This window comes from Salvelinus fontinalis, unplaced genomic scaffold, assembly GCF_029448725.1.
Source record: "Salvelinus fontinalis isolate EN_2023a unplaced genomic scaffold, ASM2944872v1 scaffold_0257, whole genome shotgun sequence".
Classification (NCBI taxonomy): domain Eukaryota; kingdom Metazoa; phylum Chordata; class Actinopteri; order Salmoniformes; family Salmonidae; genus Salvelinus; species Salvelinus fontinalis.
In genome coordinates, this window is record NW_026600466.1 from 180,947 (window position 1) to 208,055 (window position 27,109).

Consider the following 27,109-nt stretch of genomic DNA (forward strand, 5'->3'; position numbering starts at 1 on the left):
ATAACTTGAAACACAAGGCCAAATCTGCGCTGACGTTGCTTACCAAGAAGACAGTGAATGTTCCTGATTGGCTGAGTTAGTTTTAACTTTTTTTGACCAATTTGACAGAGCTTGAAGAATTTTGAAAATGGTAATGGGAAAATTATGCACATTCCATGTGTGCAAAGCTCTTAACTTACCCAGAAAGACTCACAGCTGTAATTGCTGCCAAAGGTGATTCTAACATGGTTGAGTTCTTGTATAATAAAGATGCAGTATATTAGTGTTTTACTTTTCATATAATTATTATTATTTACAAATGTGAGAATTTTTCTTTGACTTTAGAGTATTTGGTCTAGATCATAGATGACAAATGGCAATTAAATCCATTTTAATCTCACTTTGGAACACAACAAACTGGAACAAGTCATTGGGTGTGAATACTTTCTGAATGTACTGTATAGTTTCCTGATTCCAAAAGAAAGGGAGAGAAAGCACACTTTTGCAGAAACCCCCTGCCAATTCTGTGTTCCATTAATAGTAAAAAAGGTCAGATTCATCCCTTCTCCCACATGTGTTCAATCTATTTATCTTCCGAAGCACATCAGCGTTTATTTCGTCCCCCTTACCTCCTATACTATTTTTGGGGCTCAATTAATCATGCCTGCGAGAGGGCGCCATCGAGATGTAATTTCCTGGGCGCTGAGTGGGTGATCTATTAGCCAGCCTTGATGAGGCATCGTGGCTTCCTTCCCAGCGCCTTCCCCACTTCTCAGCTGCATCCCAAATGGCTCCCTATTCACTATATAGTGCACTACTTTTGACCAGGGCCCATAGGTGTAGCCATTGCACTCTGGTCAAAAGTAGTGTGCTATGTTGGAAATAGGGTGCCATTTGGGTTGCAAAACTCCCTTTTCCTCCCCTCTTCGCCACAATAGAGCAGGTGCATGTCCCATCAAGTCTGATAAACACATCCTTCCCCTCTAATGGTACTGGATGGGCTCCAAAGACTTACCAGTGAATGACTAAGTCGTTTAGCCTAGCGCTTAATGTAGCTGCTATTACAGTATGGATGGGAAATGCCCCTATAGAGTGAATGGGAGGCGCTAGCATTAGGCTATGGCTATTAAGGTTTTTTGAGGTGTGTTTAAGGGGGGGCTATTCACAGGAACAAAGATCATTGTTTAGTTGTTGAGTTGTTTTGTCTTTTATTGACGTAAATGTGTGTTGTGTATGGACCTCTATTCAGAGAAGTAAACGTACTGTACCAATTTGAGTGTAAATTGTGGCCTGCAATTAATTCTGTTCATTATGATGGTGATGTCGCTGTGTGCTCGCTCAGACTGTCCTCGACTTATTTGGTTTACCTCTTCACTGTTTTAGGTGCTTTTGTTACTTTTTATGAACAACGGTCATTCAAAATTTAAAAGCAATCATCTGTAACCTGTTTGCCAGCACGCATGCCCTCCAACGATGTGTGTGTGTGTGTGTGTGTGCGTGTGTGTCCCTCTTAATACCATGGAGTAAACATTAGTAAAACAGCTTTATGGGTCATCTTTGTTGATCTGGCTGGTCTTTCCAGTCGGGCCCAGGCACTAACCTGGACAAATTGCTATTGATAAAGAAATGTATTTCCTGTCAGCCATAATAAAATAGAATTTAGAACGAGCATCTGTCTTGGTTTATATGGCATTGTTGGCTGAAGCAACAGGGATGGGAAGAGGTAGTGCCTGTCGCATCTCCCAGGGCTGAGTCCCAAATGGCACCCTATTCCTTATATAGCGCACTACTTTTGACCAGGGCCCATAGGGTTCTGGTAACATTTAGTGCACTATATAGGGAATAGGGTGCCATTGGGGAAGCAGCACCATTAAAGGAAAGTACGGGGCTTTATTGACCATGATGCTGTGCTGCTTGGATGGACAGAATCAATATTTCCCTTAATGTCGTGTCCCCACCAAGTTCTCTCCTCTCTGACTTTTTTTATGATGTTTGTGTTTTCATTTGGCTTTAGTAGAGCCAACAAGTCTTGGGAGTGAGACTTGGAGAAGATAATGCACTATAAGATGTTTAACTCCCTTTGCTGTGTGACTCATTCATGTTTAGGCCTGTCGCATCTCCCAGGGCTGAGTCCCATTGGCACCCTATTCCCTATATAGCGCACTACTTTCGACCTATAAGATGTTTAATTCCCTTTGCTGTGTGACTCACTCATGTTTAGGCCTGAAGACATTGTGTGAATGTTCACTTTTCGAAATGGTGAAGGGGGAAGAGGTGGTTGATGCAAATGGCCAGCATACAGTTTGGAACAGAGTCTCCAGGATGTTGGATGTGGATTTTCAGCAACTGTAGCTGTTAACAGAAGGGCCAAACATGCTGACCACACCGCCTGCGTTGCAAAATACATTTACACGTTATTCAATAATTTCTTCCTAATTGCACGCGAGCGCCAACGAGCGTCTGCTTAGCCAGGCACTAAAATAGAACTTGGTTCTATTTTGGACGTGTGACACGCTGCAAGTCCCGCCTCTCCCATCTCCTCATTGGTTTTTAGGAGCATATACACACGTGGGTGATTTGAAAGATGGAGGTCCACACTCAGTCCTTGTGGCGGTGGTAATGCACCTTAAAGTTGGTTGTCAACCACCATAGAAGAATCCGCACGTGCAGAGCTGGTTTGGTCTGCATTTAAGGTCTTTAAGTTGGTAGGTGAATGGTAGGCTAACTCTACTCTGTAAGGTCTTTGAGTTGGAAGGTGAATGGTACAGTAGGCTGACTCTCTACTCTGAGGCATTGGCCTTCTCTCCTCTCCAGGATATCAAATCTTCCTTCTCTGCTAATTTGTCATCCTTATTATGTCATGTCTGTTTTTAAAAAAAAGAATCTTCTAACTTTGAGTTTTCTATTCATTTGAATTTATTGGGGAAAAGGTCCACCATTATCTTTTAATTGAAAGAGATGTTGGCACAGAAGGCTCTTTCACAGCTTCTCCATCAAAGGTAATTGAACTGCGATGGTGTTTAGCAGACTACTTGTGATCAGGAACCTGTGCTGGAATAGAGGTGTCATGACCAGCTAGCCTAAGATTGGATTGTTTTAAACTTAACTGGTAGTGTTGACTGTAGTAAAAACTGACTGTGTCAAGGTGTGGAGTTATGAATGAATTGACCGTTGGTCAAACCCATAGTGTGAAGCTGTCACAGGCAATTAGTGACCTGTGAACTTACCTGGGTCTCATCTTTGCAGTAGTTCACTCATTCCCTCCTCTATCATTCCTGTTGTGTGTGTGTTGTATCCAGATGTTCATACCATACCAGGGTATACAGTATTACCGGAAGGGCACAAAACTATTTAGGCAACAGGGATCTTGATCCAGAAGGGGATTGAATGTCTCTGCTGTAACCATAAGCTTGATGTTGACATCTAGCCACTTAGCTAGCAAGTTAGCAAACTAAATCCATAGCTGGAGTCCTGAGCCGGACAACATGTTTTTGACACCTCTAAGATTTCTTATAGTTAGACCGCTGCACCACTATAAGTTAAGTATAAGGCACTGCGGCTCAGTGCAAGAGGCGTCACTACAGTCCCTGGTTCGAGTCCAGGCTGTATTACATCAGTCAGTGATTGGGAGTCCCATAGGGCGGCGCACAATTGGCCCAGCGTTGTTTGGGTTTGGCCGGGGTAGGCCGTCATAAGAAGTTGTTCTTAACTGACTTGTCTAGTTCATTCTTTATTTAAATAAGCAGTGGCGTAGCACGCACCCCCACAGCCCCTGTGAGTTGCCTCAATAAATAAAAAACTATACTGTATTGAAGATCATGCCGTCATTATTTCGAAAAGAATACCACTATACGGTATATCGCCCAACCTAGTGTGTGTGTGTTTGGTGTCACCACTGAGCTGGCCAGATGGTGCCATGCTTCATTAAATGTAGATATCTGCAGTGAAACTGCTACTACTGCTTACTACCTCTGTTAGAACACACAACCAATACAGAAGAACTCCCAAAATGGGCTTCAGGAATATCTCATACACACACTTTCAGTCCCTCTCTCATTCACACACAGAATATGTGTGGAGTGTTCATTTGCGGGCGGCCCTATCTCATTTAAGGCGGGGTGGCTGCAGGGAGCAGATTTTCTGAAGACTCCTCTGAGAGGCGTCAGAGCAGAAAGGCTGCAGAGTGAAAGAAATATGCAGTACTCTTCTCGCTCTCAACCTCATATTCTCTCTATCGCTCTGACTTCTATCCTCTATATTTACCTCTTCTATTCTCTCTCTTGACCTCTCCTCTATATTTACCTCTTCTCGACCTCTATCCTCTATTTACCACTTCTCTCTCTCGACCTCCTAGCCTCTATATTTACCTCTACTCTCCTCTTCCTCTCAAATACCACACAGCTCTTATCTCTTTCTCCTCTCTGTCCCTCTTCTCCTCTGCTTTGTCAGCACTCACTGCTGTGCCCTCTGATTGGGGTTGACCTGTGGTGGCCCCTAAGCGCTGTGGGAGAAAAAAGAGGCTCAGTGAGGATGCCACTCAGACTGATACTCAGACAGGGACAGACAGACACAGGTCTCACTTCTCAGGTTGTTCTTGTCACCACCGGGCATGGCTACGTTGAATTAAGTGGGACACAGTGGTGAGTCCAGGTGTCACTGTGGTGAATGTGGCAGTAGGTGTCTCTGAGTGCCACTGTGTTTAACACCAGAACCACTAGAGCAGTCATTTGGACTGCTTAAACAATGGCATTATAGTGAATATAAGTGTCGATATGGCAGCAATCAAATAGTCAATTTTTGTCAGCCCGTGCTTACATGGTATGAGTCTTCAGGCATTGGCATCAGTTGGGGCATGTCCATGTCACATAAACAATGAAAGCTGGTGAGTGGGTTACAGGTGTTTTTTGCTTGAGATGTATGATCAGCAATAAAAGAAACGTCCGTTTTTCAGGACCCTGTCTTTCAAAGATAATTCGTGAAAATCCAAAACTTCACAGATCTTCATTGTAAAGGGTTTAAACATTGTTTCCCATGCTTGTTCAATGAACCATAAACAATTAATGAACATGCAGCTGTGGAACAGTCCTTAAGACACTAACAGCTTACAGACTGTAGGCAATTAAGGTCACAGTTATGAAAACTTAGGACACAAAGAGGCCTTTCTACTGACTCTGAAAAACACCAAAAGAAAGATGCCCAGGGTCCCTGCTCATCTGCGTGAATGTGCCTTAGGCATGCTGCAAGGAGGCATGAGGACTGCAGATGTGTCCAGGGCAATAAATTGCAATGTCCGTACTGTGAGACACCTAAGACCGCACTACCGGGAGACAGGACGGGCAGCTGTAACAAAACCTGCACAGGATCGGTACATCCAAACATCACACCTGTGGGACGGGTACAGGATGGCAACAACAACTGCCCGAGTTACACCAGGAACGCACAACCCCTCCATCAGTGCTCAGACTGTCCGCAATAGGCTGAGAGAGGCTGGACTGTGAGCTTGTAGGCCTGTTGTAAGGCAGGTCCTCACCAGACATCACCGGCAACAACGTCACCTATGGGCACAAACCTACCGTCACTGGACCAGACAGGACTGGCAAAAAGTGCTCTTCACTGACGAGTTGCGGTTTTGTCTCACCAGGGGTGATGGTCGGATTTGCGTTTATCGTTGAAGGAATGAGCGTTACACCAAGGCCTGTACTCTGGAGCAGGATCGATTTTGGAGGTGGAGGGTCCGTCATGGTCTGGGGCGGTGTGTCACAGCATCATCGGACTGAGCTTGTTGTCATTGCAGGAAATCAACCCTGTGCGTTACAGGGAAGACATCCTCCTCCCTCATGTGGTACCCTTCCTGGAGGCTCATCCTGACATGACCTTCCAGTATGACAATGGCACCAGCCATACTGCTCGTTCTGTGCGTGTTTTCCTGCAAGACAGGAATGTCAGTGTTCTGCAATGGCCAGCGAAGAGCTCGGATCTCAGAGCATGTCTGGGACCTGTTGGATTGGAGGGTGAGGGCTAGAACTTGCAGGTGCCTTGGTGGAAGAGTGGGGTAACATTTCACAACAATAATGGGCAAATCTGGTGCAGTCCATGAGGAGGAAAGGCACTGCAGTACTTGATGCAGCTGGTGGCCACACCAGATACTGACTGTTACTTTTGATGTTGAACCCCCCCCCTTTGTTCAGGGACACATTATTCCACTTCTGTTAGTCACATGTCTGTGGAACTTGTTCAGTTTATGTCTCAGTTGTTGAATCTTATGTTCATACAAATATTTACACATGTTAAGTTTGCTGGAAATAAATGCAGTTGACCGTGAGAGGACGTTTCTTTTTTTGCTGAGTTTATTACTCTGCCATTTTTAATGTCCTGACCCCCCCCCCCCGTCTTGACTTTTCCTAAATAAGTCTATCACACACTGTCATTCTTAGAATCTTAATATTAATCAGTTTTAGGAGGGAATGTCTTTTTTAAAGGTTTTCCTCCGTTGCCCCTCCCGACAGTTGAATTGAAGGTGCCGTGGTCTGTTGATAATCACGCTGATAATTTCCACGAAACTGAACCGGTTAAACTATACCGACACTAATTTCACAGATACAACAACAGATGAATGAAATGAAGTAAAAGTATGATGAGGGAGAAAGGATGAGTTGATGAGTGAGGGGAAGAGGATGCGTAATTAGGCCTAGGTCATCACCAGTTGTGAATGAAGAACAGGGCGGGTCATTCTATTCTATTGATCTATTCTAATTAGAATCTCTATATGGTATGTACTCTATCAGTCCACTGAATCCAAGCAGTTTTATCAGTCTACTCTGGTCTACTTGTAATACACAGTGTGAGCGTCCGTAATTTACAATGGCAAGAAGACCAAGACGAATGGGATGTACATGCTGCGTTAGCTCTGCTACGAGATCTGAATGAAAATGACTCGGATGTTGGGGAAGAAATGCATGTCCTGGCATCTCTGCTGATTGTTCTGATCCTCAGCCGTAACGGTACGCACTGAGCAGGTGCCTGCGCCTCCACCAAGTGAAACGCTGAGACAGGAGAGAGGAAATGATAGAACAAGCTGGTGACAATGCTACGGGCCGATTAGCAGCACAAAATGTCATCACTGAGAGAGCAGGCCCTACATCTCAGCAACGCACACTCACCGGCTTTCCTTGTTTGTGACATGGACACGCTCCAACTGATGCCGTTACGTGAAGATGCACACCATGTAAGCACAAGCTGACAATAATTTACTATTTTTGACTGCTGTCAAATCGACATTTCTGTTCATTGTAATACCATTGTTGAATTTGTGCAGATTTTCACTATTTATCAAGGCCACTTTGTGCTTTATAATGTGGCTACTGATGTTTTCATAATTTGACCGTTGGTCTTGTTGACTGTGCATCTTGGTAGTTGGTATTTTAATTTTGCCCTTGTAAAAATGATATGTTAGGGTGTTCCAGCACTAGGGTTGCAAAGGGTCGGAAACTTTCCGGTAAATTTCTGGAATTTTTCCGAACATTTTCCATGGGAAGTTCAGCCCGGGAATTTTGGAATTTTGCTTAAATTCATCAAAAGAGTTAGCTTAAAACAGTGAACTTTTTTTGTGGGATACACAAGGCAATTCGAGGTATTGTGGCATATTTTGGTTAAATTATCCCCAATTCAATGGAATTGAAACCCTCTGCATGCACAGTGCACTCTTCCATCACATGTACAGCTGTTTCTCAAGAACTTGCACACTAATGAGATGCTATTGAGCCCACACTACTACACTGTCTGAGCCAATGACTACATGCTTTCTGGTAAGCCCCGGGCACTATCTGATGTGTGGAGACATTTCACTGCAGCTAATGTAGAAGGAAAAGCTGTGTACATTTGCAAGTACTGTGCCAAATCATATGTGAAGAATGCAACAAAGATGCAGAATCATCTGGCCAAGTGCATAAAGTTCCCTCAGCGCTCACAATAAGCAACCTCTGACAAAAGTCCCTCTACTTCTATTCGAGGTGAAAATTATGACCCAGACACCTTATCGATAGCAACAGCTCATGGTCCTCCTGGAATCAGATGTTTTTTTGACTCAATGGAGGAACGTAGTCAGAGAAATGCTGATGAATGTCTTGCTCGAGCTGTGAATGCAACTGGTTCACCTCTGATGTTCACAGGCAATGACCTTGGACAACAGAAGGTATTTGCACTGGTGATAGACAACGCTATGAACATGAAGGCTGCTTGGTCTAAAGCGGAGGAGGCCTTCATCCATTGCTTGTGCTGCTCATGCATTGAATCTGCTCCTCAAGGACATCATGGCACTGAAAACAATGGATGCATTCTGCAAGAGAGCCAAGGAAATGGTTAGGTATGTGAATGGTCATCAAGTTATAGCAGTAATCTACCTCACCAAGCAAAGTGAGAAGAATAAGAGCACCACATTGAAGCTGCCCAGCAACACCCGTTGGGGTGGTGTTGTCATCATGTTGGACAGTCTCCTGGAGGGGAAGGCGTCTCTTCAAGAAATGGCCATATCACAGTCTGCCGATATGGACAGCCCCATCAAGAGGATATTCCTAGATAATGTATTTTGGGAGAGAGTGGTAAGCAGCCTGAAACCTATTGCAGTAGCCATTGCACTGATTGAGGGAGACAATGCCATCCTGTCTGATGTTCAGACTCTGCTTGCAGATGTAAGAGAATAAATCCGTACTGCCCTGCCCACTTCAATGTTGCTCCAAGCAGAGGAAACTGCAGTTCTGAAATGCTTCAAAAAGCGTGAAGACTTCTGCCTGAAGCCCATACACGTTGCAGCATACATGTTGGACGCCCCCATCCTGTCTGGTGCGGAGATCAACAAGCCCTATGGAATTGTCACTACTGTGTCTCGACGAGGGCAAGGTTCTTGGCAGTCTGTCGAAGTACACTTCCAAGCAAGGGCTTTCTGTCTCCATATGATATGGTAAAAAAAATTCTTTTTTTTATTTCACCTTTATTTAACCAGGTAGGCAAATTGAGAACACGTTCTCATTTACAATTGCGACCTGGCCAAGATAAAGCAAAGCAGTTCGACACATACAACAACACATAGTTACACATGGAGTAAAACAAACATACAGTCAATAATACAGTGAAAATAAGTCTATATACAATATGAGCAAGTGAGGTGAGATAAGGGAGGTGAGGGCAAACAAAATATATATATAAATAAATAAAAATATAAAAAGGCCATGGTGGCGAAGTAAATACAATATAGCAAGTAAAAAAAGTAGAGATAGTAGAGAGAAAAAAGTAGAGATAGAAATAATGGGGTGCAAAGGAGCAAAATAAATAAATACAGTAGGTAAAGAGGTAGTTGTTTGGGCTAAATTATAGATGGGCTATGTACAGGTGCAGTAATCTATGAGCTGCTCTGACAGCTGGTGCTTAAAGCTAGTGAGGGAGATAGGTGTTTCCAGTTTCAGAGATTTTTGTAGTTCGTTCCAGTCATTGGCAGCAGAGAACTGGAAGGAGAGGCGGCCAAAGGAAGAATTGGTTTTGGGGGTGACCAGAGAGATATACCTGCTGGAGCGCGTGCTACAGGTAGGTGCTGCTATGGTGACCAGCGAGCTGAGATAAGGGGGGACTTTACCTAGCAGGGTCTTGTAGATGACCTGGAGCCAGTGGGTTTGACGACGAGTATGAAGCGAGGGCCAGCCAACGAGAGTGTACAAGTCGCAGTGGTGGGTAGTATATGGGGCTTTGGTGACAAAACGGATGGCACTGTGATAGACTGCATCCAATTTATTGAGTAGGGTTTTGGAGGCTATTTTGTAAATGACATCACCGAAGTCGAGGATTGGTAGGATGGTCAGTTTTACAAGGGTATGTTTGGCAGCATGAGTGAAGGATGCTTTGTTGCGGAATAGGAAGCCAATTCTAGATTTAACTTTGGATTGGAGATGTTTGATGTGAGTCTGGAAGGAGAGTTTACAGTCTAACCAGACACCTAGGTATTTGTAGTTGTCCACATATTCTAAGTCAGAGCCGTCCAGAGTAGTGATGTTGGACAGGCGGGCAGGTGCAGGCAGCGATCGGTTGAAGAGCATGCATTTAGTTTTACTTGTATTTAAGAGCAAATGGAGGCCACGGAAGGAGAGTTGTATGGCATTGAAGCTCGCCTGGAGGGTTGTTAACACAGTGTCAAAAGAAGGGCCAGAAGTATACAGAATAGTGTCGTCTGCGTAGAGATGGATCAGAGAATCACCAGCAGCAAGAGCGACATCATTGATGTATACAGAGAAGAGAGTCGGTCCAAGAATTGAACCCTGCGAGGCAATCATTAGAGAAACCAAGGCTGTCGAGTCTGCCGATGAGGATGTGGTGATTGACAGAGTCAAAAGCCTTGGCCAGGTCAATGAATACGGCTGCACAGTATTGTTTCCTATCGATGGCGGTTAAGATATCGTTTATGACCTTGAGCGTGGCTGAGGTGCACCCATGGCCAGCTCTGAAACCAGATTGCATAGTGGAGAAGGTATGGTGGGATTCGAAATGGTCGGTAATCTGTTTGTTGACTTGGCTTTCGAAGACCTTAGAAAGGCAGTGTAGGAGATATAGGTCTGTAGCTGTTAGGGTCAAGAGTGTCCCCCCCTTTGAAGAGGGGGATAACCGCAGCTGCTTTCCAATCTTTGGGAATCTCAGACGACACGAAAGAGAGGTTGAAAAGGCTAGTAATAGGGGTGGCAACAATTTCAGCAGATAGTTTTAGAAAGAAAGGGTCCAGATTATCTAGCCCGGCTGATTTGTAAGGGTCCAGATTTTGCAGCTCTTTCAGAACATCAGCTGACTGTATTTGGGAGAAAGAGAAATGGGGAAGGCTTGGGCGAGTAGCAGAGGGGAGGGCAGTGCTGTTGACCGGGGTAGGGGCAGCCAGGTGGAAAGCATGGCCAGCCGTAGAAAAATGCTTATTGAAATTCTCAATTATAGTGGATTTGTCGGTGGTGACAGTATTTCCTATCTTAAGTGCAGTTGGAAGCTGGGAGGAGGTGTTCTTATTCTCCATGGACTTTACAGTGTCCCAGAACTTTTTTGAATTTGTGTTGCAGGAAGCAAATTTCTGCTTGAAAAAGCTAGCCTTGGCTTTTCTAACTGCCTGTGTATATTGGTTTCTAGCTTCCCTGAAAAGTTGCATATCACGGGGGCTGTTCGATGCTAATGCAGAACGCCATAGGATGTTTTTCTGTTGGTTAAGGGCAGTTAGGTCAGGAGAGAACCAAGGGCTATATCTGTTCCTGGTTCTAAATTTCTTGAATGGGGCATGCTTATTCAAGATGGTGAGGAAGGCATTTTTTTAAAAATATCCAGGCATCCTCTACTGACGGGATGAGATCAATATCCTTCCAGGATACATCGGCCAGGTCGATCAGAAAGGCCTGCTCGCTGAAGTGTTTCAGGGAGCGTTTGATAGTGATGAGTGGAGGTCGTTTGACCGCTGACCCATTACGGATGCAGGCAATGAGGCAGTGATCGCTGAGATCTTGGTTGAAAACAGCAGAGGTGTATTTGGAGGGCAAGTTGGTTAGGATGATATCAATGAGGGTGCCCGTGTTTACGGAATTGGGGTGGTACCTGGTAGGTTCATTGCTAATTTTTGTGAGATTGAGGGCATCAAGCTTAGATTGTAGGATGGCTGGGGTGTTAAGCATGTTCCAATTTAGGTCGCCTAGCAGCACGAGCTCTGAAGATAGATGGGGGGCAATCAGTTCACATATGGTGTCCAGAGCACAGCTGGGGGCAGAGGGTGGTCTATAGCAGGCGGCAACGGTGAGAGACTTGTTTTTAGAGAGGTGGATTTTTAAAAGTAGAAGTTCAAATTGTTTGGGAACAGACCTGGATAGTAAAACAGAACTCTGCAGGCAATCTTTGCAGTAGATTGCAACACCGCCCCCTTTGGCCGTTCTATCTTGTCTGAAAATCTTGTAGTTGGGGATGAAAATGTCAGAATTTTTGGTGGTCTTTCTAAGCCAGGATTCAGACACGGCTAAAACATCCGGGTTGGCAGAGTGAGCTAAAGCAGTGAACAAAACAGACTTAGGGAGGAGGCTTCTAATGATAACATGCATGAAACCAAGGCTATTACGGTTACAGAAGTCATCAAAAGAGAGCGCCTGGGGAATAGGAGTGGAGCCAGGTACTGCAGGGCCTGGATTCACCTCTACATCACCAGAGGAACAGAGGAGAAGTAGGATAAGGGTACGGCTAAAAGCTATGAGAATTGGTCGTCTAGAGCATCTAGAACAGAGAGTAAAAGGACGTTTCTGGGGGCGATAAAATAGCTTCAAGAAATAATGTACAGACAAAGGTATGGTAGGATGTGAATACAGTGGAGGTAAACCTAGGTATTTAGTGATGATGAGAGAGATATTGTCTCTAGAAACATCATTGAAACCAGGTGATGTCATCGCATATGTGGGTGGTGGAAATGAAAGGTTGGATATGGTATAGTGAGCAGGGCTAGAGGCCCTACAGTGAAATAAGACAATAAACACTAACCAGAACAGCAGTGGACAAGGCATATTTACATTAAGGAGAGGCATGCTTAATTAAGTGATCAATAAGGGTCCAGTGAGTAGAGGTTGGTTGGGGTCACGGCGATCCAGACAGCTGGCCGGGTAGATGGCTATCGGTAGCAAGATAGCATAGGATGGAGGTCTATTTTTAGACACCTCGTGCGTTTCCGTCGGTAGATTAGTGGGGTTCCGTGTCTTGTAGAGGGGATCAATCCAATTGGCAAAATAGATATAGTGACCCAAGAAAAAAAAAGAAAAAAAAAATTGTCCGAAATACTTATTAAGATAGCAGCCGATAAGACAGCTAACGATTAGCGGGCCCCAGGTGAGCGTTCAGGTAACGTTGCGACGGAGGTGCCAGTTGGATAACTCCCTCGGGCAGATAACGTCGGCAGTCAATCGTGAAGGCCCGGTGGGGCTCCGTATCTGCAGCAAAAAAAAAACCCGGGTCCGGATAGGTGACTGTAGCCCAGGAATGGCTGATGGAACTCCTCAGCTGGCTAGCTCCGGAATAATTTAAGTTTGCTCCGGGATCGACGTAAGCCAATAGTCACACGGTTTGCAGCTAGCTAGCTGCGAAATCAAGGTGCAAATGTCCAGAGCCTGCGGCTGAAATCCGGGGAAACTGAGAGAAAAAAAAGGCCCGGTATGCTCCGGTCCGAGTCGCGTTGCACAAAAGTGCCGGTAGATTATCGAGCTAAAGGAATAGCTGATGACCACAAAACGTGGGCAGCTGAAACACCAACGCTAGCCAGCAAGCCGGCTAACTTCTGGGCAGCTTCAAATTAGCTTTCGGCTAGCTTTCGGCTAACTTCTGGTTAGCTTTCTGGCTAACTTCTGATTAGCCCCTGGTTAGCTTCACTGTGGATTTTCAGATTTGAGGTAAATAATACTTTTTTGTTGTAATTGGTGAGGCGGGTTGCAGGAAAGCTTTTGTAGTTGAGTTCTTGGATAATAAAAAAATATAAAAGATATGCGAAGAAGGTGTAAATATATATATACAGGACAAGACAGTACGAGGACAAAAATGACGTCTGAACTGCTAAGCCATCTTGGAATTTCAAATATATACAATGCAAAAAACATCTAAATTTGAATGATATTAATTAGCATATATTCACATTAATTCCCACGGAAAGTTTCCACCTCTGAATATTCCCCAAAATGTGCAACCCTGTCCAGCACACATGCTTTCTGTTTAATAGTTGTAACACAGCCTCCAAAAATACAGTTGATTGAAAACTTGATTCATAATTGTTTTGTTTTATTATTAACATGTTTTACATTAACATAAACTAATGAAAATGCTATTGTTTTCATGTTACCTGAGACCATCATAAACACAACCAAATGAACATTTTTGTAATCGCCTATATGAAATGTATTAATTACAGTGTTAGAATGTTGCAGTCAGAATGACTACTCACTAGCTTGAAGAGGGGTCCTTGGAGGCCCAGCGGTTCCAGTGTTAAGTGAAGTGTGTTAAGTGAAGAATGTATGTACTATCACAGACGTCACATTTGTCCCACAATGGCACTTCAAAGTTCCAACTAGAGATGAGGAACTTCAGAAAGCAGAATTTCCCTTCAAATAAAAACACACCTTATGGAACAGCGGAGACTGTGAAGCAACACAAACATAGGCACAGACACATGCATGCGTATACACACACAGACACACACACACACAATAACATAAAAAAATATAGATTTAACCTTTATTTAATGAGGCAAGTCAGTTAAGAGCAAATTATTATTTACAATGACGGCCTACCGGGGAACAGTGGGTTAACTGCCTTGGGGCAGATTGACAGATTTTTACCTTGTCAGCTCGGGGATTCGATCCAGGAACCGAAAGGTTCAGCACTCCAACCGCTAGGCTACCTGCCGCACTATGTACACGTTTTGTACTGTAGATATGTGGTAGTGGTGAAGCGGCCTGAGAGGCCTGAAATCTGTGAATGTATTGTTTTCAAATTGTATAAACTGCATTAATTTTGCTGGACTCCAGGAAGAGTAGCTGCTGGCAGCAGCTAATGGGGATCCATAATAAATACAAATAATTATTGTACCATGACCCTGTTGGCTAGGCTCCCTCTCCTTGTTTGGCTAGTAATTGGTACGTGTTGCTAAGGCAGAGGTTTATATTCCCACTGTTGCTTGATAATATAGTGATAGCATTAACCTTCTCCCAGCATCTGTCTCTCCTCTGCCTGACATTTGGACTTCTTTCTCTATTTTAGATCACTCTTAATGATTGAGGTCATATCTGTTTTGTTCGCTTACTCCTCTCTCTCTCCATTTACATTTTAGTCATTTAGCTTACGCTCTTATCCAGAGCGACTACATTTTTCATACTGTTCCCCTGTGGGAATCGAACCCACAACCCTGGCATGGCAAACGCCATGTTCTACCAACTGAGCCTCTCGCTCACTCACTCTCACACCTCCTTCTATACATTTTTGCTCCCTCCCCCAAAAATGGGAAAATAAACCTAATTTTCCACCACCATGCTAGAGTGGTTACTGCTACTTCCTGATGTTGTGCTCGTGCTCAGCCAGGGGTAAACAACAGCCTGCTGCAGTGTGCATCTTCCGGAATATATCTGAAAACGGTTGTGGAAAATCTAGTTTTATTAAGGCAGAAGACAGTACGCATATCCCCCCCCCCCAAAAAAAAAATCCAGCAGCACGCTATTAAAACTACTTAAGGAGGAAACGGATGTCTTTGCAGCCTGAATGGAGGATGTTTTATGTACGAACCGGTCCCAGAGGGATACCAGTGTTTTACCGGCTGGGTACATTACGCCTAGACGAAAGTGAAGATGTATCACCCACTGGCAGCTGTCTAGGCCTCTTCTCTCCTTTTTTTTCAATACTACTACCCTTTTATCAGAGGTGAGATGCATTCACACCATTAACTTAGTAGCCTTATCAACATGTAGATGACTTAACACATGGCTGGTTGTGTGATTGAATGTGTTGCACTTATGGAGTGTGTCCCTCCCTTCTGTCACCATAGAAATGGAATCCACTCATCACAGAATGTTGACTTTGAATGGGTGTGTCCATTCTAGTAACTATAATTCTTTGCCTACACATAATCTCTAGAGCAGCTCACCATTAGGATGACGCAGCACAGGTCCTATATTCCCTCAGGCTCCAGCACTGGAGATCATTTCACACCTGATACATTTCCTCATGTTGTCTGCCTGCCTCTGGGGAGGAGTGTGTTTTTCCCCTCTAGTTAATTGTCATTTCTGTAAACAACAAAATAAATTAGTTAAGATGTCCTCTTCCTGCTAACGCAGTCCATTAATAGCATTTTCTGCCATAAATGATGTTCTCCACAACCTGATCTTGCGTTTGATTCTTTAGTGGAAAACAAAGCTATAATAATAATTAGAATTCACATTTGCTTTTTCTGTCTCCATAGTGAGAGAAGCAGATTAGCTTTATTACAGGTCATACCAGGCGTCCTCATTGGCCAGGTGTGAGAAGGGCTCAACTCCTATAGAAAGGTGGTACTACTTCACTGAGTGACTGAAATGTATCTGGAGCCACCCTCCATCCTCTGGTTATACCAGCCTCTTCTACCCCCCCCCCCCTAGGAGTCGGGTTGGGGGGCTTGGAGGGGGCTAACCCATCAATGATTCATCCCCAGCATTCAACAACATTATTCCCACATTAAAATTGCATGGTGCCGTTAAACCTCTTTGTTCAGAGGTGTTTGATTCGGGCCCTGGGCACACCTCAGCACCGTTACACAAGACTGCCACAATCCATATCTGAGACTTTGAGATTTTAAGGGGGAGGGGTGTAGGAGAGGAGGAGGAGGGGTCTTTTGAGTAGATCTGAGGTACAGTATTTTGGAATTCAACAGTTTGTTGATCCAGATCCTATTTGATAGAGGTGTGTGTGTGTGGACATTGTTTTTCCAGTGAGCTCTGACCAAGCTGGCAGCATTCATAGTTACACATGAGACACAACATAACACATAATAATGAATGGAAGGTAAATCGGTGCCAAGTCCATAAGTGTGTTTAAACCTGCTCATTAAAGATCTGTCAGCGTATTTTGGTAGTTGGAGAAGCAAGAGGCAGTAGAGAACGGGTTGGAACGTCTACAAAATTAGAGCGTGTTAATTGACCTTACCACATAGTGGTGACCTTAGTACAAGTTGACCTAACAGGATCACTGTTTGCCTGGCCTTAACCTCAACACCTACTGTATGTACATGCCCTCAACCTTGAGACTGACTGAACATCCCAGTCAATTGTTTTTTTAAGGCCTCGTTAAGGACTCGTCATAACATTTGTGACACAGCAGTTTATTTTTCCTACATTTCACTCTGTGTCACCAAAAGTGAAGCACTTTCAAGTGCTACTTGTTCAAGGTCACTTTCAACGTGATGAAAGCAGAGTGTTGTGTTTTGGGTGCCGCTCTGGAGTGGCTGGGGAGAGGAGCACATGCAGTCCTCTCCAAAGTGATGATACCCCTCAAAAACCTTCTTTTACACACCCTCGCCCTATTTTCAAGTCTCAAACCACTGAGCCATCTAAAAACACCCAGCCCCAAACAGCCAATCTCCCAGTTCTTTAACCAAAGATTATAGTCTCTATCTCCACATGTGGAGGGGGGAAAGCATCCACCTATTCCCAGGAAGATGATTCCTTCCCCCTGGTAGGTACACACACACACACGCACACACACTTTCTATCTTGCCAGTCTTCCACAGCGAATGAGAAATGTGTCCAATATCCCTAGACGGGCAATAATGATCAGAAAGCAATAGAGGTGAGGTAGGTGGATAGATAGCACCTTGCCCTCCGATAGCCGTTTTGCTTGGGTTTGCACTTGTTAAGGGTGTGTATGGGTTTTACAGGTTCTGCTTTGCTGTTGTTTATCAGCAAGGCACTCCCATTACTTCTCATTGTTGCGGTGTTGACTTTTCGTCTATTGTCTGAGTTGCTCTGTTGTTGGCCAGGGCTAATGGCCGCTCCTTTAGCTGCCTTCAACCCGATCTCCTCTGACTCCCTGGGCTCCTTCAGTGTCTTTAAAGGTCTGTAGGACCTGGTGGAGGGAAGGAGCCATTAAAGATGATCTCAGAGCACACACACACCTGACATTAACACGCGGGCAGGCAGGCATGTAAACACACACAGAAGATCCGCAAGCTCACTCACTATTACACTGGAGAGATGGATAACAGAATGGTTTTGTCTTTTGAAAAGGAATGTTATTCTGCTGTGTGTGTGTGAGCCCATGACGGATGGAGAGTGCTGACATGTGCAGCTCAGTGGACTGCGAGACTGGACATGGCTAGACTCTCTCTCCTTCCCCCTCTTCCTCCTCAAAAAAATTGCACGTCACCTCCTCTCTGACATCAGAGGTAGCAGACCAAACATCAGCTGTATATTGGACCATTTCACCCAGGGCCAGTCAACCTATAGAAAGTCTTTGTGCTGGATGATTGACTGTTTGATTCGTCTATTAGTTTAATGGTGGGTTGTTGTGGGCTGGTGGTCATAGGAATGTTATTTTAACTTTGTTTGATCACTATCGGACAACCCATCTATCTGTGATTTCTAGCCTTCCTGTTACTGTTTCAGCCATAGAATAATTTAAGTTATATTTTAGAGTGTAGGTCAACGTTGTTGATTTGATTTATTTCCTCATTCAGTATTGTAGGCAAATTACACCCAAATTTCTCCTCAGTGGTTCAGTGTGTCTTTACTTCCATTCCAGTGCCTTCGGAAAGTATTCAGACCCCTTGACTTGTTCCACAATTTTTTTTTTTACCCCTTTTCTCCCCAATTTTTGTGGTATCCAATCGCTAGTAATTACTATCTTGTCTCATCGCTACAACTCCCGTACGGGCTCGGGAGAGACAGGTCGAAAGCCATGCGTCCCCCGAAGCACAACCCATCCAAGCCGCACTGCTTCTTAACACAGCGCGCCTCCAACCCGGAAGCCAGCCGCACCAATGTGTCGGAGGAAACACCGGATATCCCTACCGGCCAAACCCTCCCTAACCCGGACGACGCTAGGCCAATTGTGCGTCGCCCCACGGACCTCCCGCCACAGGAGTCGCAGGAGCGCGATGAGACAAGGATATCCCTACCGGCCGAACCCTCCCTAACCCGGACGATGCTAGGCCAATTGTGCGTCGCCCCACGGACCTCCCGGTCGCGGCCGGCTGCGACAGAGCCTGGGCGCAAACCCAGAGACTCTGGTGGCACAGCTAGCGCTGCGATGCAGTGCCCTAGACCAATGCGCCACCCGGGAGGCCCCCGACTTGTTCCACATTTTGTTACGTTACAGCCTTATTCTAAAATTGATGAGAGAAATTATGTAACCAATCTACATACAATACCCTACAATGACAAAGTGAAAACAGTCTTAAAAAATGTTTGCAAATGTATTGAAACACCTTATTTACATAAGTATTCAGACCCTTTGCTATGAGACTTAAAATTGAGCTCAAGTGCATCCTTGATGTTTCTACAACTTGATTGGAGTCCACCTGTGGTAAATTAACTTGATTTGACATGATTTGGAAAGGCACACACCTGTCTATATAAGGTCCCACAGTTGATAGTGCATGTCAGAGCAAAAACCAATCCATGAGGTCAAAGGAATTGTCCGTAGAGCTACGAGACAGGATTGTGTCAAGGCACAGATCTGGTGCAGGGTACCAAAACATTTCTGCATTATTGAAGGTCGCCAAGAACACAGTGGCCTCAATCATTCTTAAACGGAAGAAGTTTGTAACAACCTAGACTTGTCCTAGAGCTGGCCGCCCGGCCAAACTGAGCAATCAGGGGATAAGGGCCTTGGAGGAGACCAACAACCCAATGGTCACTCTGACAGAGCTCTAGAGTTCCTCTGTGGAGATGGCAGAACCTTCCAGAAAGACAACCATCTCTGCAGCACTCCATCAATTGGGCCTTTATGGTAGAGTTGCCAGACGTAAAGCCACTCCTCAGTAAAAGTCACATGACAGCCCGCTCCAGAGCGCTCAAGACCTTAGACTTGGGCAAAGGTTCACCTTCCAACCGGACAATGACCTTAAGCACACAGCCAATACAACTCAGGAGTGGCTTCAGGACAAGTCTCTGAATATTCTTGACTGTTCCAGCCAAAGACCGGACTTGAACACGATCGAACATCTCTGGAGCGACCTGAAAATAGCTGTGCAGCAACGCACCCCATCCAGCCTGACAGAGCTTGAGAGGATCTGTAGAGAAACTGGGGAGAAACTCCCCAAATACAGGTTTGTAGCGTCATACCCAAGAAGACTCGATGCTGTAATTGCTTCCAAAGGTGCTTCAACAAAGTACTGAGTAAAGGGTCTGAATACTTGTGTAAATAGTTTATTTTTGAATACATTTGTATAAATGTCCCCCCAAAAGGTTTTACTTTGTCATTATGGGGTATTGTGTGTAGATTGATGAGGGGGAAACATCTATGTAATCAATTTTAGAATAAGGCTGTTACATAACAAATTGCGGGAAAAGTCAAGTGGTATGAATACTTTATGAATGCACTGTATATTAGGCTGGTGTGTTTGATTCTAAACAGAGGAACAGTTTGGATCTCACTGTTCAGGGATCTTCCTTTACTTCACCAATCACACCAGCGCAGTGTAGCGATGAACGTGTTGCTAGGCAACTATACGAATCTAATGCCTAGTGACGCTTCAAAAAGTTGCATCGTTCGAACTGCCTGGTGGGAAGTGTGCAAGTTTACCAGCTCAAAATAACACTGCACTCTTACTATGTAATTATTTCTGGAGGGGTTTTCGCAGGAAAGTGTCATGTCTAAATGAATCTCCAAACTTAGGGCTTTGAGGCATTTCAAAGCAAAGCCAGACTTGGTTTATCTGTTTTAACTAGAAAAACCAACTGTGTCATAGCTTTCAAACTTCAAATGATCTTCCTTTGTCATTTTCAACTGTAAAGTCTTCAATGTTGCCCTCAATGTTGCCCTCTGGCGAACCACAAGACCAGCCTGTGGATTTAAAGGGGAATAACAGCAAAATGTGTCTGTTCCTAAACCCCTCTGACTCGTTGGACTGTCTGTCAAAGTGCTCACCTCTTTCACTCAGGGAGAGTGAGGTAAAGCTACGTCACATGGTTATACAGCCCCCTCCCACTCACTGCAGCGCTAGATAGAACTTTGTGGAATAACGCATATCTACAAAATAAATTACGTTCTGTCACAGCGGAAATACTAAATTCGGGAAGTCCAATCGATTATTTGATATGCCATATATGGTACATTTTATGTTATGAAGTTGCCCTTTTTTCTGATATCTCTGCCAAGCAAGGAGGACAGGAGACAACCTAATCCCGCCTCCCACTTTTACCTTGAAACCCTTTTGGACAGTTCACCTGCCTATCAACACTGTCCATCTCCCTTCTCTGACTGTAGGCTACATCCCTCGTTGCATGGTGTGATCAGATCATTACGGCAAAGTACAGCTACTAAAATGAGAGGGAAAGACTAGTGAGTGTTCACCATAACGTCCAAGTCATAGGATGACATGTATGGACTTAAAGGCTCATTTATGGAACTAATGTTTAATTTAGATTTGTAACTTTCCTATAGTAGCCAGTACACACATCCTTGTAAATTAATTTCCGTTACTAGATAGCCTAGGTACTGACGCATGCATCTATCGAAATGCGATTTATGCTCACTGTCCGAGTTTTCATTGAGCTAGATCAAATATGCAATTATTACATTGTATTATTAGCCTACATTAGTACGTTTTTTTTTTTTAATCGGTAGAATAGTGACAATCATTTGAAAGATGATGCATCGGCTTTCATTTGCAAGCCAATGCCAAATTGCCTTCCTCCAGTCAGCAAGATAATGTAGACAAATGTTATAAAATAAAGCCTATGTTTGCATCAAATACCCTACTCCTTGAATGTCACGTATTGATTATGTATAGCATACTTGATGACTGATGACCGGTGCAATCAACAGCTGCAGTGTTGCTCATTGTTTGGGGTGGGGGGAAAACTTTTTTTTTTTTTTTTTTTTTTGTATGTGCAAAATTGTCATCTGTAATGGTCGTTAGGATTTACATATGAAAACATGTACATTACTGTCAATGGGTACAGTAGGTGAAAAACATAGTTATGGCATCCGGGTGACCACTACAGAGGACATTTCTTGATAAGCTCTTATTTAATGTGATAAAAATGTTTATAGGCCTGACAACTCATTTAACTATTCCTGAGATATTCACTTACAAGAAACAATGTGACTATCAAACTCACCAAAATTATAATTAATAATTACACACACTACTTTTCAGATTTCATAAACTTGAGCTGTGTATGTTTGTGTACATCATGTGTGTCTGTGTGCGTGTCTGCTTGTGTGTCCTTTGTCCGTCTAGTATTGTAAATGTTAACTCTCTGTCTCTGTCAGGCTGGAGGAGGAGAAGGTCCATGCTGCATCCTTTGCTGAGGCTGAGGCCCAGGCCAGTGTGAAGGATGAGGTGGGTCGTATCCTGGAGCTGGAGAGAGCCACGACCCATAATACCCTGACGCAGGCTGTCATGAGGGAGAAGGTCAGCGCTGAGGACGAGAGGCTACGCACCCAGCTTTATGTAAGTCCCTAACCCCCTCCAACCGTTTCTCAACCCCAGGAGGTTAGAATTAAATGGCTGCACTGTTATTAGTGCAGTTCAGCAGGAACCAGTCATGTGTTTTTGTATTCTAGCTTGAATGCATAGAAATGACACTTATTTCATATTAAATATTGCTCCCTTCCATCGTTGGTTAAACACACACACACACACACACACACACACACACACACACACACACACACAGCCATATGTGGTAATTGACAGGTCACGACTGGAGCGGTGACACATGTCGGGTGTGTGAGCATAGCCGTGAACTGAAGTCTATAGAGCCGTCTGACCTGTGTGATCCCTTACACACACACACACAAGCAATAAAAGCATTTGCATTACACACTAATACAAATGTGTAACAGGACAAATATAAGCACCCACCAAATTATTGATTATTCTTACACACACACACACACACACGAATGAACATACACACACGCGCTAGCCCCTCAGAGACCTGAGAAATGAAGGGTTTCACTTCTACCATATCATTGTGATGATTACCACTATATTATTAGGTTAAACTGAAATTGATCTTCCTGCAGGGCCCTCTTGTATTTCACTGTCCCCTTATTTCCCTTATGATGTTGTGTCTGAGAAAGCCACCCTCATTTTAGAGAGTTATGGCTTTTATTTGCTGTAAATAGCCCTTGTAAACATATAGCAAGACCAACGTCATCCCTGCATTGCCTTGACAGCCAACAGATTCTCTCACAACAGGCACACACACACACACACACACACACACACACACACACACACACACACACACACACACACACACACACACACACACACACACAAGAACATCACGCTCCCCGGAGAACGGACCCTGTTTACAAACCTACGCTATTGATTATATAGCTCATTTCACACGCTCATCGCCGTAATAGAAAAATGAATCATTTTGGGGGCCGAGACGCCATGGCGTGCCACGATTCCACCACGCCGCGGGATGAGTGTATCAGGGATCCCTCGCTCGGAACGACGATCCAATCGAACATTAAAAAAGTGAGGGAGGTGGGGAGGAAGAGCGGGGACTCTATACGCCTTCAGCATCTGTGAAGAGAGCTGTTTTCTTCTTTGTCATCTTTAATTTAATGATTTTTTGGGGGAGGGAGCGAGGGAAAGGACCAGCCATGTATCTCCATGTGAGTCTCTGTCCTCTCTTGGTGCTGTTAAAATAATGTCCGGATAGCTCAGTTCAGTCATATGGACTGTAGTCCTGCCAACAACAAGTTGGTATGTGTTTACAACAACAAGTTGTCAGGGCTCCAGTTCTGTGGGCCATCGTGTTCCAAAAGATACTACAATGGGGAACGGAAGCAGGGCGGTAGCTCCACCTCCCTCTCTTTGAGAGTTCTGAGCAAGTCTGTGGGCCAAATGTCCCCTCCCCTTCTGAAATTCGCAAGATGTGAACACCTGTGAAATGGTGATTTGTCCAGATGATCAGTGAGGAAGAACCTGCGCTCTGGGATAAGGTTCAAGGTGAGACATCACGTCTGACAGACGTTAAGTTACCAGTACTGTTACATGCTTCTGTCCACCAGAGAGAACTATCAGTATACAGCAGTAATATTACTGTACTGTAGTACAGGTCACAGCTTCGGCAGTCCTCGTAGTACAGGTCACAGCTTCGGCAGTCCTTGTAGTACAGTTCACAGCTTCGGCAGTCCTTGTAGTACAGTTCACAGCTTCGGCAGTCCTCGTAGTACAGGTCACAGCTTCGGCAGTCGTTGTAGTACAGGTCACAGCTTCGGCAGTCCTCGTAGTACAGGTCACAGCTTCGGCAGTCCTCGTAGTACAGGTCACAGCTTCGGCAGTCCTTGTAGTACAGGTCACAGCAGCGGCAGTCGTTGTTGTACAGGTCACAGCTTCGGCAGTCCTCGTAGTACAGGTCACAGCTTCGGTAGTCCTCGTAGTACAGGTCACAGCAGCGGCAGTCGTTGTTGTACAGGTCCCAGCAGCGGCAGTCGTTGTTGTACAGGTCACAGCTTCGGCAGTCGTTGTAGTACAGGTCACAGCAGCGGCAGTAATAGAGAGGTTAACCCTGGGCCTTTACCATCTTTTAACACGCCCTCCCCAAGAGACTGGAGCTGGGTGTCCCAAGAGCCTGGAGCTGGGTGTGCCTGGAGCTGGGTGTCCCAAGAGACTGGAGCTGGGTGTTAAAATGAGTGGGTACGTGCAAATTGAGCACACACACTCTCTCACAGATATTTGCACACAGACAACATTCTTTTTTACACTTCTGTTTCTGTCTCTCTCACACTGGAGTAAAGAGCAGAAGAGGAGAGAAAGTCTGTTCTTTTAGCAGAAAGTGTGTGTGATTATTTCCCTGTTTGAGAATTCATTTAGAGTTCTGGAGTTTAATAGAATCCGAGGGGTTATCACCGAGTCTGCGCCTATTTTACTCACGTAATTGTCAAGGCTGTCAGTCCTCTCATATGCCCGCTGTTCTTTTCAGCTGGAAATGGACTTTTCCCTTTAAAAGACAGCCTAGTCGCCCGCCTTCTTCCCTCATTGTCATTTTTCGGTGTTAACTCTGGGACGGCTGTCTCTCTCTCCTCAGTGGCACGTCCCAATTGGCACCATATTCCCTTTCTAGTGCACTGCTTTTGTCACAAGTAGTGCAGTATAAAGGGAATAGGGTGTCATTTGGGATTCTACCAGTCTCTCTTCAGCCGCCAAGACTCTTCCCCAACTGTCTTTGAAGTAGCACAGTGCTTTAAAATGGGGAAAAAATAAGCAGTTTCATTACAGAAGTATGTTCACTCTGACTTCATGATTGATATTCAGAATAATGTACAGACACTCTGAATAATGTATTTCCCTGTAGACTTTTTAAATATGATGTTGGTATAGATAACATGGCGCATGTGAAATGCTTTGGTGATGACCCCTAACTGTGTATATGTACCGTTCCAACATGGGTCAATCAGTGTGTTACCTTTACATCGCACGACACGGACACAACATAACGCGTATGTAATGGGAAATGTAAAATTGTCGCAAATTATTTGAAAACGGGCCCTTGGGAGCAGCATGGTTGCTGTACTAAGCACACGTTATGGCCTAGATGGTGCTTTCAGAGATGATTTGTGAAATAATTTGCGTACCACCGCCCTGCACTTAGCAGAGCACATTTATCAAATCAATGCTCTCTGGTCATTGATAAAGCCCAGCTTGATCATTAATGGTGTTCCTATGGAACCAACATTTTACATTCAGCTAGAGCAGTGGTTTTCAACTTGTTGTGAAAAGTAATGTAAAACTGTTTATAATACAAATTATTTAAACAAACATCCATCTGTAATATATTTAATCTGCTACATTCACTGATAACATGAAGTCTAAATTTGACCGCTAAGATATTTAATGTAAAACAATTTTGACACTATGTGAATGGTGGTCCTCAAGCTTTTGATGGTGATTTGGTGGTTCCTAGAAAGGAAAAGGTTGGGAACCACTGAGCTAGAGGAAACTGTGCTACATTACCAGTTAGCGAAGCTTTAAATGTCTTCTCTATAAGCCCACACCACTGCAAGGACGCAACCCTTACGCTATTGTGGGATTTGGTTCTTAGCAAGCCTGTCTCTGGATCTACAAAAAGTGCTGCTTTGCTATTATAGCAAGTGTATTTTTTCCCCAATTATAAAGAAGCACCTTGGTTTTATTGTTAAATCTTGGGAAGAAAATACTGTGCTACACTGTTACAGCATATAACCAGAGAGAGAGGCTGGATGTATTCCATGGAGGAATGTCAGTGAAACTGGTTGTAAGGGGAGTGATTGGAATACTAGGTGATAGAGGATGAAGAGGGGATGGGAAGAGGAGAGCAGGTGAATAATATAGAGGATGAAGAGAAACAGAGTGGAGGAAGAGGAGAGCAGGTGAAGAAGATAGAGGATGAAGAGAAACAGAGTGGAGGAAGAGGAGTGCAGGTGAATAAGATAGAGGATGAAGAGAAACAGAGTGGAGGAAGAGGAGTGCAGGTGAATAAGATAGAGGATGAAGAGAAACAGAGTGGAGGAAGAGGAGTGCAGGTGAATAAGATAGAGGATGAAGAGAAACAGAGTGGAGGAAGAGGAGTGCAGGTGAATAATATAGAGGATGAAGAGAAACAGAGTGGAGGAAGAGGAGTGCAGGTGAATAATATAGAGGATGAAGAGAAACAGAGTGGAGGAAGAGGAGAGCAGGTGAATAATATAGAGGATGAAGAGAAACAGAGTGGAGGAAGAGGAGTGCAGGTGAAGAAGTAAAGACAGGGTATAGAGGCTAGCCTACATAAGCTCTACATAAATCAGGCTGGAGCGGTAGAGGAAGGCGCTAGTTGTGTTTTCTCTCCTCAGTCTCCTGATCTTACGAGGTATTGATTGGTCTTCTCATCAGGATGCATGTCACGTCGCCACGGCAGCAGGGCCCTATAGAGCCCCCGGTATATCACACACAGCGGTAGAGGTGTACTGTGCTCGAATGCTCCCCACGCCATCCTGTAATGGCCACACCGCCATGCCATTAGCCACCAATTATGCGGCCTTCCAGGAGAATTGCCTCGATGGCCATTTAAGCCTGAGTGGACACACACACACACACACACACACAAGGCTGTATAGGCTAGTAGCCTGGAGGTTCCTGTTTTATTTCTAACATTGATAGCCATATGCCTTGTGACTAAGAATAATTTCTGACTATAGAGTTCTGTGATTTGGAGGTTGACTGGAGGTTGACTTCCAAACTCAAAGCATGTGTTGTGTTTTTCTTTAGACCTTTGTGCTGCCTGTATCATGTGTTCAACCCACAGTATCTCTACGTAGTCCAGTACACAGACTTGAGGATCTGCGCCAGCTCATTCTCACACACCTATACTAGTCCCACTAGTCTCTTCAGAACATTTCAATTACCACCCCCCCGCTCCTATGACGTTAA

The 27,109-nt window shown here is 44.4% G+C and overlaps 1 protein-coding gene across 1 annotated transcript in view; it reads left to right on the forward strand.

The window, feature by feature from the left end:
• LOC129845255 (MICOS complex subunit Mic25-like) overlaps window positions 1-27,109 on the forward strand; it is a 77,208-nt gene that overhangs the window by 13,932 nt on the left and 36,167 nt on the right. The window contains exon 5 of the mRNA XM_055913129.1: window positions 21,970-22,150. Coding sequence (XP_055769104.1) covers window positions 21,970-22,150 — 181 coding nt within the window. The remainder of the gene's footprint in view (window positions 1-21,969; window positions 22,151-27,109) is intronic.